Source organism: Neolamprologus brichardi, chromosome 7 (assembly GCF_056152115.1).
Source record: "Neolamprologus brichardi isolate AB-2024 chromosome 7, ASM5615211v1, whole genome shotgun sequence".
Lineage (NCBI taxonomy): Eukaryota > Metazoa > Chordata > Actinopteri > Cichliformes > Cichlidae > Neolamprologus > Neolamprologus brichardi.
In genome coordinates, this window is record NC_142110.1 from 28975814 (window position 1) to 28997380 (window position 21567).

The window sequence follows — 21567 nt, forward strand, 5'->3', positions numbered from 1 at the left end:
GATGATTATCTTCTGTCTGAGACAATAAAGTAAAGGAATATTAATTGTTCTTTGGTCTGCGGCTTTTTATTTTACATTTGCTCAAAAATAAATGAACTCAAACATGTTTGCTCTAAATGTGTCTATGTGGGCTTAATTTCATTTGGTGTCAAAAAAATGTTGTTGTGTCCATGTGACTGAGCCTGAATGTTCCTAATAATCTGTCATCTGAGAGTTAACTGTCCGTCAGCCTTCTAACCACACAGACCCCGCAGTCTCCAAATCAAGGATGTTTTCTGTTACAGAGCGTCCTGTAAGATCTCAACTACCCAGCATCGCCCCCGCCTCCTCCTCCTCCTCCTTCCTCTGCAGACTAGCCACTCCTCCTTCCTCTCTCCCAGCCTGCTGACGAGAAAAGCTTTCAGCTGGTGTGACGGCGGGTTATGAAAGAGCAGAGCGGCAGGTGAGCGTGTGTGCAGCTGGACGGAGACTCGGTGATGAGATGCAGTTCGGCTGGAGGATCGCCGTGATGCTGCTGCTGCTGCTGCCAGCTGTGTGTGAGGCTCAGAGCGGAGATGGAGACCCCGACATGGGTAAGAAGATTTTAAAACATGCGGTTAGCACAGGAATGTTGGAGGTGATGAGAAACACCGTGAGGGTTGTGATTATTTTACATTAGTATCTTATCTTATTAGTATCTAATACAAATACAGAAAAATATTAGAAAATGTAAAGTTTGGATCTATTTGCAGCACATATTATCTGAGATGAATTATTGCACCTGTGGAGCACTTACCTGAGCATAATGGCTCAAAATTAAAAAGCTTCATGAAGAGACTCTTTAAAATCCTTAAATGACTTTGCGCTCAAGTGTGGTTACCGTTAATTTCGAAGAAGCGTGAACAATTTGTGTCTCTTAAGACAAAAACAAATGAATAATCATCATTTCAGGAGTTTATGAGACACTCACTTCAGCTTTGAGGCACAAATTCGGAAGAAAAATGAGACACCTGTTAAGTCCCATCATCAGCTTTTGATATCCGAGATTGATTTAATAATCAGCCTTCTCGTGCACATCGGCTCGTAGGCACAAACAAAATCAGAAGCAGTGATGTTATCAGCGTGACAGTTGGGAGTAAACACAGCTTCGTCTCTGTGCTCGTGGGGCTCCACTGATGCTCTGCGTTTTGTTCCATCAGAGCTTCACTCGGTTCAGTTTCTGCACCGCGGTGGACTGGATCAGGTGCTTAAAATTCCTCCTGTGGTTAAATCTTCACACATAACTGACAGTTTAGAGGTTCTGCTTAGTGCATGCAGTTTTAGTGTACTGGCAAAACCCACCTAAGCCATCCATTTAGCAGTAAAAACACATAAAAGCAGTTTATAATAAGCAATGGTATAAATAAAGTTAAATGCACGTATTTAAGGTGAGCAAGGACACTGTTCGGCGTTCAGGCAGTTAGTGTGAAGTAAAGCAGTGACTATAAATGAACTGCAAAGTCAGGAAGAAAAGTTGTGGTTATCAATCAATCGTGTTATACAACTTGTATAACACGATTTAATCATGCTGGCAGCTTTAAAGTGTTGTGGTGTTGAACATGGTTGTAAGGTCAACATGTCAAGTCACTGGTAAGATTTTGTCATGCAGCATATTGTGTTTGGTAAACAGAGACATCTACAGCCTCAGCGTTTTCTCCTTTCTCGCGACCTAGTTTAACGTCCTGGGGTTGCCAGAGTGAGGGCGGGGGTCTGGAGCCTAACCTAGCTTTCATAGTGTGAGAGGCTGCTACAGGTAGTCAGTGCTAACCTCTGCACCCCCCCCCCCCCCCACCACCACCACCACCACCCCCACCCCCCTTTCTGCTTAAATGCTTCCAATTAGTCTTATAATTAAAAACTGAAGCAAATTCGGTATTCATTTTTATGCAGATGATGCACAGTCAGTTTTCCTTCAACAAGTTACTACAGAATAATTATTTTTGTGTTGCATCACTAAAATCAAAGAGAATTAGTTATTTATACTGTGACAAATTTGAATAAAAATGTTCTCAAAGCACTTCATACTGTAGTGACAGGCAGCTGTAGAGGCAGGGTTTCAAAATTATGCTGATGATGCAGTTATCTACGTATCAGGAGGGACTCTAGTGTGCTGTTGAGTTATGTGATGGTTTCTCAGTAACTTCTGATTAGAAAGAAATCAGTTCAGCTATTTGGATATAGTCTATCACACCTTTCATGCTATGTCACTGTTTGGGTTAAACAAGTCAGCAATAAATAGTGTTCATGATGCAAGATATTGGACCAGAAGATAATAATCTGGCATCACCATGAAATTCAAAGTTTTACATTTTCATAAATTAAATCACCCACAATCTACTTAATCAACATACTTAACCACAGGAACAGTCAGTGGGGCTTTGAACAAGCAAAACTACATTTATTTAGTCTTTTTTCACTCTTAAAGATCTGAAACACTCAGAGATAAAAGCATAAACTGGTGATAATGACAAAGACAAATATTTGATCAGTGACATGGAAGTTTTTTGATGTAGTTTGCATTTATTTCACTGCTGTTTCCCTCCCTGATTGTTTTCATGTCTGTGTTGGCATGTTGTATGTAAAGCTCAATCTTAAATCAGCTTAAGGCACATGGACTGCAAATCAGCCGTGGTTAGACATCTTTGGTAGTATATGATATATATACTGCTAACTGACAGAAAAAAAATTAAAAAGAAGAATAAGACAAGAGTGTAATACTTAAAAAGTGGAGAAATGTCTGAAAGTGTTTTTCATCTCAGAGCCCAGAATCAGCTGCACGTCTCACATCATGATGAAAAGATGCAATTTGACCTGCAAGCTGCTTGAAGGCAGAAATGATGACGAGGACGATGAAGAGGGTGGAGGTGATGGAGGCGACAGCATTGAGAGGATGACCCTGTGGTAAACCTTTGATATAACGTTCAGTACTGTGCTGCATGTCAGAGGAAATTCAGATAATGATGCAGGTCACTGCTCTTCTGTTCAGCTACCTTGATTATGACATCAACGTAATGGTGAAGTGCATGGAGACATACAGTGATACATTCAGCTCCCCAGACCTGAAGCCCTTGTCGGAACTCAATCTGACCGTCCACTTAAAGAGTGGTGGCAGGATTTCACAAAAACTCTACCTGAAGAACATAGGTAAACATGTCATCTGGTTACATTTTCAGACTTTACAAATGCTACTAAACATCAGTAGCTGCCTGGTGAAGAGTCACCAGTGCACTGCCTGTCAGACTTCATGTTCATTTTCTTTTTTCAGTATAGAAATGTAAAAGTCTTGAATTCTGCCTGACCAAAGCTGCTGTCATTACTGTCCTCTCTCTCTGTGCTGTCCCTGCAGTTAAACCAATGAGTCCTCAGGTGTTTAACATCACCTTCCAAGAAGAATCTAACGAGGCTAAGATTTGGATTCAGATCCCGTACCAAAACGACTACTTGAAAGTGAAGAACCAGGAATTCCAGTTTCAGATTGAGACAGCTGGGGAAATCATGGTACAGTGATCTAAAAAGTATAGCTCTGAAGTGCAATCTCACATTCTACTTCAAGACTTTCAGGTTTTTGCTATCACATCAGACATAGTTTCTCCTACAGAGACTGTTGTATTGTGGATTGTTTTTAATGTTAAACAATCTAGTAAATCTAGTAAAGTAAATCTTTCAGTGTTTGGTTTGCCCCGTAGTAGTCTCTGAAGTTCCTGTGATATTAACTGTAATGCAGACAAATCTGAGAGCATCGTCTTACCTTTTCTCTGGTAAAATGCACCTGGTTCCAATCGAGGTCAAACTGATTTCCACAGTTTCTCACACAATGATAAATTTTAAGCACTCTCCTGATAATTTAATGGATTCAATCACCAGTTTTGAACCTTATTGTGTAAAACATGTTGTTTCTTTTGAAAACTGTAGTCCCAGTAGAGTCAAAATGGACCAGCGCTACATTACAGGTCATCTGGAATTTAATACTTGTCTTATCTTGTACCAGGACGTGCTTCAACATAAAAAGACTGTTTTACATCAACAATATCAAAAATGTTTTGCAATGACTGAAATGTTCTTTCTTTTCTCTCTGACCACAGATTCAGAACACCTCATCCCAGGACTTCATAAATATCAACATGGGACACCTTAAAAAAGGCTCAAAGTATTATGTCAAAGTGCGGGCGCGAACACTCCCAAAGATTTTTCAGGGCACGTGGAGTGAGTGGAGCGAAACGTTCACTTTCCTTACCCCTGGTAAGAACAATAGTCTAGTCCTGCTGCACGACCTTTTTTAAACACTGATATCAGTAATGATCTGTGTTGTTCTCCTTCCTGAAGAAAACCTCCAGAAGCAGACCAGTGGAGTACAGGTGGAAGTGTACCAAGTCGGAGTGTGTCTGGTCTCTCTGCTGGTGGTGACCTTTAGTATCATCATCCTCTGGAAAAACAAGTATGACGTCTGCTTTCTGTCAGAAAAATCTGTGTAGTGAGTTCCCTTCACTAAGTTTCTTTCCCTTTTTATTCCACAGGATATTTACCTACATGTGGCCAAGCATCCCACATCCTAAACAGACTCTGGTGCAGATCTGCAAGCCAAACAATGTGAGTTATTCTACTGTCAGATAAAAAATAAAAACACTGCAAAGCAACATCAAGTCACGTGTGAGCGACAGGACCAGCTGTAGAAATCACAACACAAAATCTATAGTCACTTAGATGAGATTTCAGGTGGTGGTACCCCTACCAAAGAGCAATTGTAGTCAAAACTGTGGCATCAACATAGTAACATAAACATTCATATTGCTGATACTTTTTTATTGACCAACTTGCTGAGCTATGCTGAGCACATCAGCTTATAAACACAGCTTGTAAAACCTAAAGCATTGCTTTGTTTTTTGATGTGACACCAGGATTTTACAGCACAGTGAGCGGTGCTGACATTGCACTCTTGACCTCTCTGGTACAAAAGATATCAAACAGGCACTACAGGTTCATGAAACTCATTTTGACATGAATCTTTGGAACTTTCAGTTTGACTAATAAGAAACACAAAAATTTGCTGTCTGCAGCAGATATTTAACTAACTATGTGAAATTCTGGTGTGCCTCTGCACAGCCTGTTGGTTTTTGCTGTTTAACATTGTGATGAGTTTTTTTTTAGAGGTGCTAGATCAAGCTACTTTTAACTGTTGCACTGTAGGGCAGTTAGAACCAGTGTATTTACTTGTAATTGTTAAGACAAAGGATATGACAAAGGAGCTTTTGATTGGCTGTAGACAAATATGATGTCATTCTGGTTTTGCAGCCTCTGTTGCTGACCTTCAGACCTGAGGTGCTCAGTGATCTCAAAGTCTACCCGGTGGAGACGACAGCGCGTGAGGAAACAGAGCCTGCGATCAGTCCTGCATCTGCTGCTGCTTACAGCACTCAGTCGAGCGAACCCTGCTCCACCCAGAGCTTAGATTGCAGGAGTACTGCCAGCGCCAGCACCGAGGAGCTGGAGCTCTCTGCCTTGTTGAGCAGGAGCTCGTCTGAAGCCGAGGACAGCCTGTCGAGCTGCAGTCCTTCCCCCATCGACATCCTCCAGCTTGGGGAAAGACCCGAGCAGCCTGAGCAACAATTTGAAGTCAATGACTTTGAGGTGTTTGGAGCAAATCGACAGGAGGAGGCTTACGTCACCATGTCCAGTTTCTATAAGATCAAGTAGGTGATGCAGTGATGAGCTAACAGGATCAGAGACTGTACTTATCAAACTTCAGGATGCTCTAAAGCAAAGAGCTTCCAACTTCACGAGGTCTTCAGAGCAAAGTGAAAGAACAGAAACACAAACATGCTGCCTTTTAGTCCATATGTGCCTATCTACCACTTACATTTCACCTGGATTTCAATGACACTGGACCTCTGTCCAAAGAACGAGACATCTGGCATTCATTACCAAAAGAAAAATCACTGAATGGAGTGCTGAAGTTTGGTTCCCTTTACAGAAATCAAGCTTTTACTGGTGAAGTATCTCATTTGGATTCTCATTTGTGCATAAACCTAAGAGGATAAATTCTTTTAGGTTTTGTCATCTTTTGACATTTATTTTAACTCCATCTTGGAGTTCTGTAGCAAATATACACAAGAATTACTCAGTTTCTGCTATGATGTTTGGTTCAGATGTTCCCATCAGGATGAACAGTGATAACATTTAGTAATTTCACACCATCCTCAGTTCATTATGTTATACATCCATCACTTTGTCACTGCTACACTCTGAGTTTAGCAGAGTTTTTTAAGCGTAGCAGCCTCAACAAGCTGCTAACATGAGTGTAGACTCTTATTCCCCATTGCCACTAACATGGAATGGGTTCTTTTTCTGATTCATGAACATATTTTTGCATCTTTTGCACCAGCATTTTAACCCAAAATAAATCGGCTCATCTTTGTATAGAAGCTGGCTCCCAGCTGGGACTTAAGAAAAAGGTTTTGAAGTGCTAGCCGTGATAGGATTAGTGGGAGTGTCACATTTTACAGGCTGTAAAGCGAGAATAGACAACATGACAACATGAGCAGGCATTTGGTGACAGGGTGAAGAAAAACTCCCTTTTCATAAGAGGAAGCCTCAGCAGAATCAGGCTCATGTGCCGCCATCTGCTGTGACTGGTTGGGGGTGAGGGGAGTCTCCATCATTGACTCGTTTAAAAAAAAAAAAATCACCAACGTGTAAATTTGTCCTCACTTTGGTGTTTCTCTCTCTTCCTGTGTCATTTTCTTGGACAGTCAGCCATCAACAGGCTTGCTAAGAAAAAAAACAGAAAAAGGAAAAAAACGTTTTTGTGCAGTGGAGCTGCTCACAGCTCATATTCAAAGACAGCAAAACACAGCCTGTGGTTAATTTTTGTGACTCATAAACCAAAAAACATTTGAGACAACTAAAGTAACGATGTGTTACACGTTATTCTAACAACATGAACTTAGTTTGTTTCTGCTCCTTTATAATCTGGTTTATTTTAATATGTTTAGTCACTGCTGTTATTTTTAAAGTGATGAATTGGCTGTTATTCTTGTGCTTGTACCAACAGATTTTTTTTTAGCTTTAATCTTTCACTTGAACCCAAAATGTAGCTTTGAGTAGAGCAGGCTGTTGACCTGCAGCTCTGAAATACAGGATTTATTTTATTGCTTTGAGGCCAAGTGTGTTTTCATGTTTTTACTGACACACCTCCACATGTAGTCATTTGTCGTTGGAGGAATCATATATACCTGTGTTTTTGCCTGTTTTACTACATAGCATAGAATAGTGGTTTTCAGATAAAACTACCTTCCAGGCATCCCAGCGTCTAAGTGATCACTTTATCTTTTAACTCAGCATTATGGATCGTGTTGGCTGCCTGGGAGGTGGTGAACAGCTTCAGTTGACAGATGAGAGAGAAATGAAAGTTTATTTGATATTTAAGAGTGTGGCTCATCTAAAGAAACCCTTTAAACCTCCAAAGTACATCTATATTGACCCAGTGTACTACCTAAATTACCAAAACACCCAACTGAATGAGCCTTCATAGCACCTAACTGGTTGCTAGATCAAAGCTCCTACTTTACCCGTCTAAAGGGCCACAAGAAATAAAAAAAATATTACTAGAAGCTCATACTGGAGGCCATTAAAACCACATAAAACATCCCTGATACCTCCTGTGTAACCACGATCCCTGTAAATGAACCTGAGTACGTTCTCAGTGTCCAAAAGGAGCCACTACAATTAACCAAGGAACCACAAAGAGACCTATAGAGAAGAACCACCTAAACAATCTGTGGAACATTGTTATTGGTTAAAAGGACCTGTAAGATCTCTACAACCTAAACCTTGAGTCACATGACCACAACCTGAAGAACTCTTGGGACCTGCTTTTTATTCTCCAGGTGTTGTAGAAATGAATTTAATTAAACTTCAGCTTATGGATTTACTCATAAGTGCTCCATCTCACAAAAACTAGTCTGGTATAAGAAGACCTGTATATCAGATTTTTCAATTTTTCACCATCTGTATTTTCTTTTTTTCTCATTCCTGAACCAAAAAAATCGAACAACACCAGTGAGGTCATTTAAAGCTGCTTGTATCTAAACTCATCTGCACTTAAACTCTTTGGGAACTGAAACTCATGCTGCAGCGTTCACCATGCATATCAAACAGGATCACATGTAAAGCCTCCTAAAGCTCATCTGAATCATAGTACAGCACTTAAAGCTTTGGGGTTACTTAGACGTTACCATGTTTTTGAAGGAAAAGCTAATTTGCTTTAATTTACAGTTAAAGTGAACATAAATAATAACTAACTGAATCATTAAACAAAGTTTTTTATTGGAATATCTACATCAGAGGCAAGCAGTGCAGGTTTATCACATTAAAAGGCTGACTCATTGTTGGAAAAACCATCCAATCATGTTAGTAAAGGTGCTGTACTAATTAAGTAGTTACACACTGGCAATCTCCTCACATCCTCAGGCCACTAGGGAAAAATGTGCATATTCACTTGTTTGGCAAGTGGTTGCTAGCTGTTGCTGGGTGAAATCAATTGCATGGTTGCACTATGTCATTGCTTTGGTCACTAGCAGGCTGCTACGGTCGCCTGCAGTTTGCATGGAAGACACCGACTTGTCTGCAAACACTCTCCAACTGCTTTCTGAGTGGAAATGAAAATGAAGTCTGACACAAACTGCAAATGGAGAATGTTTGAATTCAGAGTAAAAGTTGTGCCTCAATCAACACGATTCAAAAGGCAAAACTTTTATTTTGAAGGGAAACTTGCTCTGTTTCCAGCTTGTGTCTGACTTTTTTACAGTTTTACTTCTACTCGGCAAGTAGTTAGTAAATGTTTGCAGAGAAGTCGATAATCAATAATCTGCAAGTGACCAAAGCCACAGTCACAATCAGCAACCTTCAGCAGCTGCTCACCAACCGGGCAGGAAATACACATTTTTCCAGAGCAGCTGCTGGTTGACAGTGAGTAACTCACTGGTCTCTAGGCCTGTATGACTGTGGCTTTAGTTTCACAGCAACTGCCAGCAACCAACAGCAACCACTTGCCAGCCGGCTGGGGAATACACCTTTTTCTCCTAGCAACCTGTGGTTGCCGGGGGCCTGCCAGCAGTGCTCTCTTGAGAGTAATACACACCAGTGTTATTTTGTTTGTTTTCTTCTTGTGGCTGCAAGGCATCACCTTCATTTCTTAGAACACGAACACAGCCTGAACACATTCTTCTTTTGGCCATTTTAAAGCTTCACATCTACACAGAAATGCTCCAGAGATGCAACTAGCCAGATTTAGTACATCTATAATCGGTATAGCAGTTTTTAGGTGTGCCATCGTGGTGGGAAAAGGTTTTTCTAATAATCAATAAGCCTCTTAATATTATAAAACTCCTTTAGAGAACATCATGTGCCATTAGAACATAGATGATTGCTTAAAATGGGCCTCTTTACACTTACATAGATATTCCATAAAAAGAATGATTAGTTAGGTAGAAATTACATAATTAATCAGTATTTCTACTTTAACATCCATTTATGACTCTCTCAATCAGCTTTTCTTCCTGAAAACATGACGTTTCAAAGTGATCTCCAACTTCTGAGCAGTCGTGTACGTCATGTCCATGCACGCTCAGCTGTCTGTAGGCGGGTTGTGGATGCGTTGCTGTAGCAACTGTTTCTGTTTGTTGTCATGGAGATGCTAAACCCAATGCTGCTGCTTCAATATCTGACACAACCGACCTCACAATGGCTGAAACAAAAACAGGAATGTACGCTTTATACTCAGAAACAAGAAGTCTGTAATCTGTACTAAATACAACGTACATACTTTATGGAAATGTCTAAATGTACTCGTGTTGATGTAACGTGGAATTGTTTTTATTTAATCACAATGCATATCAGTGTATATAGTAATAAAGTGGAAAATGAAATCCTGCTGTTTCCCTGTGATGTAATTAGTAATGAAAAATGTGCACACGATACAAAAATGATAAAAGTCAGACCAATCTGTGTAACTGCATTTATTTAGAATATGACTTCTAACTGAAAATATGACAGAATTCAGGCTGCAGAATTGATCAGACACATCATTATGATCATTTAAAACAAATTCTGTTTGTCGGAAATCCATGACGTGCTTAGATTCTGGAGTTTTAATGTGATTCAGAGCTTCCAAGCGTTTTTCATCATTAGTATAAAGTAGACGTCGCTGTCGATGGAGGCGCTGACGCCACTGTAATAGTTCATAAACTCATCATGGGTTACCTGTCAAGTACAAGAAACCTGCTTTAATGACAGCTTAAATACATAGAGATCAAACACGACAGTACTTCAAAGTGTTACTATGAAGACAAACAGCAGAGATGAAGAGGAAGGAGCCAACTTTATTCATTGGTTAGATCAGAATGAAACAGCGGCCCGTTTCTTCTTGTGTGGCTTTAAAGTTTAAAAGGAAAATTTAAAAAAACTAGAAAAAAAATTGCATTTCCTGCGAAAATGCTGTGTGGATGCCTTAACGCTGAAGATGTCTGCTGAAAAAAGCTGAAAAAGATAAAAATAAGTTGCAAAAAGTTGCATGGCAGTGAAGAAACTGAAAATTCTGCTATAAATAAGGTGCAGAAGCAGAAATTTTAGCTGAAAAGTGGTGAAAAGCAAAAAATTCTAATGAAAATGAGTAAAGAAGCTGAAATTTGTACTGAAAAGAAACGGCCACGAGCAGGATTCGAACCTGGCCCTGATCTCATGGCGGCTACTCATCTCACTGAGCCAAACTCTTTCTCGCAAAAAAAGAGACTGACAACTCTTCTGAAATTAGCAGAAGTTGTTGATAATTGTGCTGATAAGGGATGAAAAGGCTTAAAATTCTGCAGAAAAGAAGTGAATCAGCAGAATTTCTGCTGAAAATAGGTAAAGAAGAAGAAAATTCTGCTAAAATGAGGTGAATCAGCAGAATTTCTGCTGAAAAGAGGTAAAGAAGAAGAAAATTCTGCTAAAAAGAGGTGAATCAGCAGAATTTCTGCTGAAAAGAGGTAAAGATGAACATTGCACTGAAAAGAGGTGAATCAGCAGAATTTCTACTGAAAAGAGGTTTTTGCTGAAAACAGCTGAAAGAGCTGGAATTTGTGCTGAAAATGGGTGAAGAAGCTAAAATCTGTGTTGAAAAGAGTTAAAAAAGTTCAACTGTGAACTGAAAATATTGTTGCCACAAGCGGAATTTGAACCCGGGCCTCCCGCTCTGAGAACGGCTGCTCATCTCACTGAGCTAAAACACAGCTCAACCTGGCAAGCCAAATCAGTGACTACATTGAAAATGTGTTCCATTCATTTCAATGGTCAAAAGTCTTAGCACACATTAGCAGAAAAAGCAGAATTTTGTTTATAGCAGAAATAGCAGAAGTTTGAACATAGTTCTTATACTAAAACATAGTCTTTCTTCTAAATCATAATATTTGAACCAATTGATATTATTTCTGCCAAATCACAGTATTTCTGGTAAATCACAGTGTTTGTGCCAAATGACAGTATTTGTACCAAATCATAGCATTTGTGACAAATCATAGTATTTAGCTAAATCTGTGCTAAAACATAGTATTTCTGCTAAAACTTAGTATTTATACTAAATAATATTTTTTCTTCCAAATTAGAGCATTTGTGCTGAAACATAGAAAATTCTGCCAAATCATAGTATTTGAGCCAAATCATACAATTTGTGCAAAAACATTATTTATGATTTAGCAGAAACACTGGGACTTGGTAGAAATACTATGATTTACATGAAATACTTTGACTTAGGAGAAATACTATAATCAAGCAAAAAGCACTACAGCATAGCAGAAATTCTATCATTGAGCAAAATTACTAGGATTTCGCAGACACTATGATTTAGCAGAGATAATATGATTTGGCAGAAATACTAAACTTTGGCACAAATACTATAATTGACTACAAGTACTATAAGATAACAGAAATACTATGATTTAGCAGAAATACAGTGTTTTTGCAGAAACACTGTAATCTCGCTCAAATTCTATGAAATAGCAGTAATACTATGATTTGGCAGAAATATTACATTTTAGCACAAATACTATGACAAAGCAGAAATACTATGACTTAGTAGTAATAAAATAACATTACAGTTATACTTTGATTTTCCAGACATACTATGTTTTTGCACAAATACTATGATTTGGCACAAATGCTATGATTTAGCAGAAATACTATGATTGGGTACAAATACTGTGATTTGGCAATAATACTGCGTTTTAGCACAACTACTGAGATTTGATTGAAATACTATGATTTAGAGAAATACTATGACTTAGTACAAATACGATGCTTTGGCACAAATACCATGATTTGGTTCGAATACTATGATTTGAAACAAATACTATGATTTGGCAGAAATACTATGCCTTAGTAGTAATACTATAACTTAATAGATATACGATGGTTGTGCACACATTCTATGTTTTTACACAAATACTATAATATGTCAGAAACACTATGTTTTAGCACAAATACCATGATTTGGTATAAATACTATGATTTGACAGATATACTATATTCAGCACATATACTACAACATAACAGAAATTCCACGACTTAGTACTAGTACTATAACATAACAGAAATATTATGATTTGCTACAAGTACTATGATTTAGTACAAATACTACGAATTGGCAGAAATACTATGTTTCAGCAAAAATACTATGATTTGGCTGAAATACTATGCCTTAGTAGTAATACTATAACATAACAGAAATATTATGATTTGGCACAAGTACTATGATTTAGTACGAATTGGCAGAAATACTGTGACTTACTTGTAATACTACAACATAACAGATATACTGTGATTTTGCAGACATAGTATGTTTTTGCACATATACTACGAAATTGCAGTAATACTATGATTTTTAAGGAATACTATGATTTGGCAGAAATATTATGCCTTAGTAGTAATAGTATAACATAACAGATATACTATGATTTTGCAGAAATTCTATGTTCTTGCACAAATACCACAATATGGCAGAAATACTATGTTTTAGCACAAATACTATGATTTGGTAAAAATACTATGATTTGGCACATATACTATACTCAGCAGATACACTATGACATAACAGAAATTCTATGACTTAGTAGTAATACTATAACATAACAGAAATAGTAAGTGGGCACAAATACTATAATTTGGCAGAAATACTATGATTGGGTACAAATACTATGATTCAGCCGAAATACTGCATTTTAGCACAAGTTTTGAGATTTTATTGAAATACTATGATTTAGAAGAAATAGAAAGTAGTATGGAATTAGCAGAAAGAGCATAACAGTTCAGAGTTTGAACTGAGAAAATCGGCTGAAAACTGAGGAAGTAGTTAAGTGCCGAAAAACGTACGGATGCAACTTGAAGATGAAGAAAAGATAAAGAACTAGAAAAATTTGCATTTCCTGCGAAAATGCAGTGTGGATGCCTTAACGCTGAAGATGTCTGCTGAAAAAAGCTGAAAAAGTTGAAAAGTTGCAAAAAGTTGTATGGCGGTGAAGAAACTGAAAATTCTGCTGAAAACAGGTGAAGAAGCAGAAATCTTTTGCTGAAAAGTGGTGAAAAGCAAAAAATCCTACTGAAAGGGGTAAAGACGGAGAAATTTTTGCTGAAAAAAAAAGGCTGCCGTGAACAGGATTCGAACCTGAACCTCCTGGTCTCAAGGCGGCTACTCATCTCACTGAGCCAAACTCATTCTCACAAAGAAGAGGTGGAGAGACTGACAATTCTGCTGAAATGAGCAGAAGTAGCTGAGAATTGTGCTGATAAGAGGTGAAAAGGCTGAAAACTTAAAAAGCAGAATTTCTGCTGAAAAGAGGTAAAGAAGCAGAAAGTTGCGCTGAAAAGAGATGAATCAGCAGAATTTCTGCTCAAAAGAGTTTTTTCTGAAAACAGCTGAGATTTGTGCTAATAAGAGGTGAAAAGGCTGAAAATTTTGCAGAAGATCTGAATAAGCAGTATTCTCTCAATAAAGAGAAACAGGAACTCAATAGTGTGGATGCCTTTGAGGGCATCCACACAATGAGGTGCCTCACCTGATTGACATCCATCCATCCACTCTTTCATCCAATCATCCATACAGTTTAATCTATTTTTTTCTTGTTTAAAATTGGAAAAACAAAGTAACAAAATAGGCCCATTTTGATTTGCACAAAAAATTATTGAAAAAACAAAAAACTCAAATCAAAATAAGGCAATAATCTCGAGGTGTTCTAATGTGTATAAAAAAAATTAATTAAAGCAAAGTATGGGGGTAACATTTCTAATAGTTATGAAATTCCGTAAAAACTGTAAACACATTAAATTGCAGTTAGATGGCTCTTTAGACAGAGGTCATCTGAATCTAACTGTAAATGGAAATGCATTGCCAACTGTAAAAAGACAGGTTTATGGATAGATATGAAGTCATTTATTAAATAAAGAGAGGACGTGTAACATGGTAGACTAATGTGCCTGTGTTAATTCAGCTCCATATTATTGTGTGAAGTTGCACTGGGTTGGGAGTGGTGGTGTGTGTGTGTGTGTGTGTGTGTCACATTTTTGGTGAGCCAATGGCTGGAATGGGGTTGGACTAATTAGAGGCAGGTGTACTTGATTGCACTGATACACTGGTCTACTTATAGCCCACACTACAAACATTGCTGTGTCGTTTTGTCTCTCTGTGCAGGCCAGGGCCTATTATATGCCACAGCCTAAAGGCAGCAGAGTTGCAGAGGCTGGAGTGACCACTGGCTATATGCTTGCAGGGTGGTGGGTCTCAGAGGAAAACTTCTAACCCTGTTAAAGGCAACATGTGGAGTGCAACTGGCAGTGTGGCATAGCTGGCTCTGGCCTTGGGATTGTGTGTTTTTATTTGATTCATAAATGGGACACTGGACTGTTTTATCCTTTCTCTTGATTTTTTTGCCAATAAATTATCTTTTAGAATTTTATTGACTGTCATCTTTTTGCCCACGACTGAGACGGTTGGTCAGACCTAGAATCTTTCTTTGGGTGTGTTACAGACATGTTACTTGGGGTATACTTAACTTTTAAAAGATGTTTAATTTTTCATCACCTTATTTTCCACATTTTCCAACATGTGCATGATATTATGGTGTCAGATGCTCCTGCTAAAGTTTAAAATATAAAGGTAATGATATGTAAAAATACTCCCTATGAGCCAAAAGATCTTTGTAAACATCACAGCTCATGAGCACTGAGTGCTCAACCAAGGCAGACTTCACAAATCATCCAATCAGAAGAAAGCTGATTTAAAAGTAGGAGGAGATAAAGCAGCTTGTTTCAAACAGAAGTTGAACTGCAGGCTGCATTAAGGCGCAGTATAAGATAAAGAAGGATGATTTTGAAGTGTGAATCATGCAGAGCTGCTCTGGGAGAGTGCAAGAATAAAAATGTGGAGCAGGAAATGATGAGAACTGATCACCTCTGCGCGAGTTTCATATCTGCATGGAAACAGCACGGCTGTGTTTGTTTACACAGCAGTTTGTTTACATCCAGAAAGTGAAAGAGAAAAAGCTGATTGGTTAGGTTGAACCACAGTAAGAAGCCAGAGTGAAGCAGCCTGCAGTGCGTGGACTAACACGCTAAATGAACGATTTCACTGCTGAGTTTGTATGTTGTCTGGTTCTTTGAGTCCATCTCATTGGAACACATTTACAAGTAAAACCATACAACATACCCTGCAGAACATTACCAGATTCCCCAGTGAGGAAATTTAATCACAGCTTTTCTACAATGGAAAACACCTCAAAATGGAAATACTCGCTGCCCTCCTACCACCACCCAAACACCATGGAGCTCGATTACCAGAACGGCGCTAATTCAGAGTTTCCAGGCATTTCTCATCATCACAATAAAGTAGACGTCTGTATCGATGGAGGCGCTCACACCAGCGTAATAATTCATAAACTCCTCCTGGGTCACCTTCAGAGAGGAGCATAAAGCTTCATCAACGCTGAGGAAAGTTTCACACCTAAAGTCTGTTTCAGTGTAGGAGCTACTGGTCTGTGGGCCACAGTCACTGACCTCCACCCACACAGACACCGCCTGTCTGGCATTCCTGTCAGAAGCTCGTTACCTTTCCGTCTTTGTCATACGGAGAGTCAAAGCTATCCAGGAATGTCCTGAAGACCTGGTCCTCCGTCCACTCTCCGTTCTGGTACTTGGGGTGGTACTTGGCATTGTAAACACCCCGCAGGTCTTCGATGGTGATCACCCCGTCACCCGTTTTATCCAGCTTCCGAAACGCCTGCATTACCACCTCCTTCCGGGCCTTGGACATTGGCGGCTGCAGTTAACAGAAGGGGAAGTTAAAGGAGTGAAGATTCAGTTCAGTCCAGCTTATGACACATCATTCAGTAGTTTGAAACAGACGATCGCTGACTGTAGATTAAAACATCCATGCCATTAAGGGGCCTTCACAACTATTTTTTATTCAGAGCAGCTGTCTACCTTGAAATACGAGCATTGAAACCACAGTTGTTAAAAACGTATGGAAGGAGGACTTTGAGGGTATTTTTTAGTTCTGGCTGACTGATAGGAGGCCATCTCATCTCATGCTCTCATCGTTGGTCTGATTTACCCTGAGAGTGGCAAGGAACTCGTCAAAGTCGATGGTCCCGCTGCCGTCACGGTCAAATTGCTGAAACAGAGCTGTGGCCTCGTCCTTCTCCATCAGCACCCCGTAGTCATTTAACCCCTTCATGAACTCCTTGAAGTCCAGCGAGCGGTTGTTGTTGTCGTCCATCACTCTGAAGGTCCTGACAAACAAAATCAGCGAATCAGACAGCAGCATTTCAGTTTTATACCATTGAAAAGTAAAACTTTATTTTAAAAAAAACTATAACTGTCTATATGTCAGTAAAGTAAAGAAGTAGTAAACTGTATTTTTAGTCCTGAGTCCCCTGATATTTGAGCTGCTTCAGAACAGACAGTTTCACTTCTGTCTTTACCGCTTTCATGTAGCTTTAGAAAAAAGAAACATTGTTTCCTTTAGTCAGCGCTGGATGAAGGATTCAGATTCTGATGTGTGAAGTATGAATACTGTCATTACTGTGTCTGCAGCTCACCAACTGATCTTATGAACTTTAACAGACTGTTTGTGTTTTTAAATCATCATCCAGTTGTAGAGCAGCAGAGTATGCAGCAGCTCAAACTGAAAGTACTCCAGTACTGCAGTGCTGGGAGTAAATGTGCGTATTACAGGACCTGAGGTTACTGCAGAGTGTACAGCTGAACATCAGCGGAGTAAAAACCACAAGAAGAGCAACAACACGACGAAGACAAACACAACAACATCCTGCAGCCGTGCCGACTCAGCGATGATCTGACAGGAAAACCTCAGCGTAAACATCGATGTGAGTGCTTCATTACTCTCATCTGACCCCGAAACCCGCCGCCGCTGCATTAAAGGGACAAATCACAGCCGGCAGAGGACCTACACTCCACGACATTTACTCCACTGCATTAAAGAATAACTGAGAATGTCTGCCTGAGTCATGAACTGATCTGAGGGAAGGGCCCAGAACAGACAACTGCAGATGGAAGTGACAAGCTTTGGTTGACTATAGAGGTCCCTATAGTTTCTGATCATGGAGAAAAGAGACCTGCGAAGGACTCTAAAGCAGTCTGAAATTAAAAACACAGATTTTTTTTACTTCTAAAGAGAATAAAAAATCTTTTTTAAGGGTCCAGGGATTTTACATTAGGGGGGCTAACACAACAGAAGAATTAGCAGCTTCGCAGCAGGTTCTCATGTTTGTAGAAGCTGACATTTGTTGTTCAGTTTGATAAAATGGAAAAAGGAACGAGTGACTGGAGTCTATTTTTCAGTGTTATGATGAAGCTCGGGTATCTTTACGTGTTTGCGAACTTTTAATAATTTTGATTCTGTTTCTTAACTCAGATTTTTTATGTTGGTACTACCAACCTCTGTATATTTTATATATTTATTTTATTTTTACTCTATTTAATTTGTAAAATATGTGCACACACACACGCACACATATATACACACACGTAAACATACATATTTAGTATACACATTCAGTAATATGCATACACTCTTATATTGTACATATATTTATTCATATAATTCTCAGATTTAGCCATTCTTATATTTGCTTGTTCTCATGTTATTGTACTTTGCACACCTCTGTTGCTTGTGAAGCTCGCACACAAGAATTTCACTCACATGTACTGTACCAGTGTACCTGCACATGTGATGTGACAATAAAAGTGATTTGATTTGACATCTTTATAAACACAGAATTTCCTTCTTTTTTTTCCTTCTTCTTTTTCTTCTGGATTGGGATGTTGGATGTGTGAGCACACGTGGGAAGTGGTGGAGCTCACCTGCCCAAACCTTTGATCCCAGACGAGCCTCGAGTCAGACACTGCAGCCGGAGTCTCTCTATGGGGTCTGAACACTCGGACAGCTGGCGCTTGGCGTTCATCGCCATCTCTCTGTCGTGTCTCGATGTGCCCGCCATCCTTGACATAACACAGACCAATCAGGTTTCACTCTGACAGCTGATCTATACCTTAACTCAGCCTACAGTGTACTGTGTGTGTCTGTCTGACCTCAGCCAGATAAAATATGAAATGTTATGTTAAAAAAATTTTTTAAATGTCACTTCCTGGAGGTGTGACAGATATCTCCTAAATCATATTTAGACAAAGCGTCATCCGTTGAACCGCCATGATCAGCCAACCAGGACGCTCCAGAAAACCCCATCCATGGATGTTTTTCTATCCCTGTGATTATCTTCACTGTTGTGTGCAGGACCAGACTTTAGGTTGAGGCCACAACCACACCTGACCCCTTATTAGCTCTGTCTACAGGCCCAGGTGTGTTTGGACATGAGGGCTGTGGTCAGATAGTCTGTTTTGATAACTGTTTCTTCATTTCTTTCTTATTTCTATGAAGATCATGTCACGGAACATTGAACATTGAGATCGATATTGTGGGACTCTTTCTTATTAATTCTTATTGATTATTATCCATCCTGTGTTTTGGTTTTAGTTGGTCGTTTAGAGTTTTTAGTTCATTACGTTTGAGTTTTTCTGTATTTTACTTTTTTCCTGTGTTTCTCTCTGAACTGTTTGATTAGTCTGAACTGAGAACCTGCGAGCAGCAGGATGGGTTAAAAACTCTTCAGTCTGGATTTTTGTTGAGTCTGCATTATAAGCATTATTTCCTTTGTTTTATTTACTGTGATTTATCTTTACTGTAGAAGAGTGACATGGTTACATTAATTATGATATTTTAAAAATAAATATCAATATTATCAATAATGCACAAATATTAAATATTTAAATAATGCAAACAATTTTGTAATCTTTCTTTTTACACGTTCACCGACTCTGTGAACCTATTTATTTCGCTATTTTACTAAAACATCAAAGAAATTAAAATAAACTGTGAAAGCCCTCTGTATTATTTTATTGTTTTGGCTTTTAAATGAAGTTTCATTCAGCTCTACTTTCATTTATTAACTGATTAGATTTCATGTAAATACATTTAAATCTATTTCATTTTTCTGTTCTAATTTATCTGCTTTATTCAGCATTTGTTTTGTTTTATTCATTTTTGTTGCCTTTGATCCTTTTGTTCTTATATTTTAATGTTATATTCAAGTTACTTGTACTGTTTTATTATTTCTTTTGTTTTTTCATATTACATTGTCTTGCTGTCAGTCATCTGAAGACTATTTTAAATTCGCTCACATGTATGAGAGATGTTAAAAAAGAGAGGCTCACAGAGTTTGTGTCTAAACTGATCCAGATATTTATAACAGCTTGAAGTCTTAAAAAAACAACAACTGATCCACAGCTCGCACATCTTCTTACTCTGTAATGTTGCTGTCAATTTCTTGATATTTATTTATAATTTGTCAACCCTGAATGTTTTACTTGGTGACTTGTATAAATTGTGTTTTTCCTCACATCTTAACATATTGTATTGATAAATAGTCTAGTTTGTTTTTGTCAATGCTACTGTACCGGAGCAACTGTAACCCAGATAATTTCCCTAGGTATTAATAAAATATTCTGATTCTAAAAGACAAACAGCTCCACCTGCTGGAGGCTGGAAGCACCTGCAGGCGGAACATTAAAAATTAAAGAAGGAAAAGTTTTAATTTCATTCCAAGAAAGAAGTTAAAAAGGAGAGAGCAGGCCCAATATCAGCAGCAGTTTGTAATGAAGCAAAATATTTATTTATTTACGAAATTATGGTTAAAATAAAAACTGAAGTAGAAGTATTTCAGATTTGAAGTACATTATATCACAGTACCACACGGAATATTTCTATTTTATTCTACAAATAAAGTTTGTACAGTGAAATATTTCAGATTTCCTTCATCTTTCTGACAACTGCAGCTACTTTCAGCAAAATAACCACATGCGTTAAACAAACGCAGACAGCAGGATCGTTTTCCTGCTCTGTGGTCACACTAAATCATTTGAATGTTAAATGAAGCTTTAGCCTCTGTCACCTTACTGCTTTGCCTCCACTAGATAACCTCATTATATTATATTATATATATCTGTGTGTGTGTGTGTGTGGAGTGTATGGTAACATAAATGTGTGTATTTATTGTGTCGGGCCTGTGAAAACAGTAGCTGCTCTTCATACACAGACATACAAATCAACAGCCGATGCTCCAGCTGTTAGTTTGAGGCTCTTACTGTTGGGTCTGCTCCCTGCTTTTATTTTTAAATCTCCACACTTCCTGCTGATTCTTGTTCATCCTCAAAGGTTCTGATTTCCAAAAGCGAGAAAATGGAAGCGTAATGGAGGATCTGAAGGTGTGTTACCTGTCCTGCTGTGTGTCCGCTGTCTGTAGCTTAGTGAGGATGAAGAGGTAAACACGAAGCCCAAGAGGAGGAGGATCAGTGTAAGCACAGAGAGGAGTCCGACTGAGGAGTTTTAACACTTTAACCTTTAGATTCTTTCTCCCAGTCTGCCCCTCCCCAAACGATACTCCGTTACCATGGAGACTTGCTGACCCATTCTGCGTTGTGATTGGCTCTCCCATGCTCAGTGGGAGGAGTTCCGGTGTTTCTCAGTGAGTAACCGGAGGTATATGTTTAGTTCAACAGAGACTAAATTTATGGCGTTAATATCCGGTAAACTGAAGTGATAGTGATAGTATTTTTTTAATTAGGTCTTTTCCTTCTTCCACAAACATATTAATAAAAATGTAGAAAGATGTAGAAATATATATTAGAATATATATTTTAAAATATACAGTACTGTGCAAATGTTTTAGGCAGGTGTGAAAAAATGCTGTAAACAAAGAATGCTTTCAGAAATATAATTGATTGTCTATTGGCCCCAAATTAATTCTGCAGCAGAGCAATGACCCCAAACATACAACCAAATGCATTAAGAACTATCTTCATCACAAAGAAGAACAAGAAATGCTGGCCCCCACAGAGTCCTGATCTCAACATCATTAAGTGTGTCTGGGATTACATGCAGACACAGAAGGATGG

General features: G+C 38.6%; 2 protein-coding genes across 3 annotated transcripts; one reads left to right on the forward strand and one right to left on the reverse strand.

Moving 5' to 3' along the window:
• Positions 1-447: 447 nt before the first annotated feature.
• il7r (interleukin 7 receptor) lies at positions 448-9923 on the forward strand. The gene is made up of 8 exons (XM_006782162.3): positions 448-572; positions 2778-2919; positions 3005-3162; positions 3365-3516; positions 4101-4257; positions 4342-4453; positions 4533-4605; positions 5308-9923. Exons 1-8 carry the CDS (start codon positions 482-484, stop codon positions 5707-5709), a joined length of 1287 nt encoding a protein of 428 aa, XP_006782225.1. The 5' UTR covers positions 448-481; the 3' UTR covers positions 5710-9923.
• Positions 9924-10016: 93 nt separating this feature from the next.
• capslb (calcyphosine-like b) lies at positions 10017-21062 on the reverse strand. 2 transcript variants are annotated; one of them, XM_035914898.2, is made up of 6 exons: positions 20887-21062; positions 18421-18558; positions 16649-16826; positions 16145-16354; positions 15874-15990; positions 10185-10275 (listed from the first exon to the last, which is right to left on the reverse strand). In XM_035914898.2, exons 2-5 carry the CDS (start codon positions 18555-18557, stop codon positions 15889-15891), a joined length of 627 nt encoding a protein of 208 aa, XP_035770791.1. In that variant the 5' UTR covers position 18558; positions 20887-21062; the 3' UTR covers positions 10185-10275; positions 15874-15888. The 2 variants fall into 2 exon arrangements, with proteins under 2 accessions (XP_006782224.2, XP_035770791.1); XM_006782161.3 differs by lacking the exon at positions 15874-15990 and having other exon boundaries at positions 10017-10275.
• Between the last annotated feature and the right edge of the window lie 505 nt (positions 21063-21567).

What these genes read in the sequence shown, in the direction of transcription:
- capslb (XM_006782161.3), bottom strand. Translation starts at nt 18,557, where the DNA reads ATGGCGGGCACATCGAGACACGACAGAGAGATGGCGATGAACGCCAAG. An exon ending in AGTTCCTTGCCACTCTCAGG is followed by an intron (nt 16,355 to 16,648) that starts GTAAATCAGACC and finishes TGTTAACTGCAG; the next exon opens with CCGCCAATGTCCAAGGCCCG. An exon ending in CGTATGACAAAGACGGAAAG is followed by an intron (nt 10,276 to 16,144) that starts GTAACGAGCTTC and finishes TGTACTTGACAG; the next exon opens with GTAACCCATGATGAGTTTAT.
- il7r (XM_006782162.3), top strand. Translation starts at nt 482, where the DNA reads ATGCAGTTCGGCTGGAGGATCGCCGTGATGCTGCTGCTGCTGCTGCCA. An exon ending in GTTCACTTTCCTTACCCCTG is followed by an intron (nt 4,258 to 4,341) that starts GTAAGAACAATA and finishes TCCTTCCTGAAG; the next exon opens with AAAACCTCCAGAAGCAGACC. An exon ending in AGATCTGCAAGCCAAACAAT is followed by an intron (nt 4,606 to 5,307) that starts GTGAGTTATTCT and finishes CTGGTTTTGCAG; the next exon opens with CCTCTGTTGCTGACCTTCAG.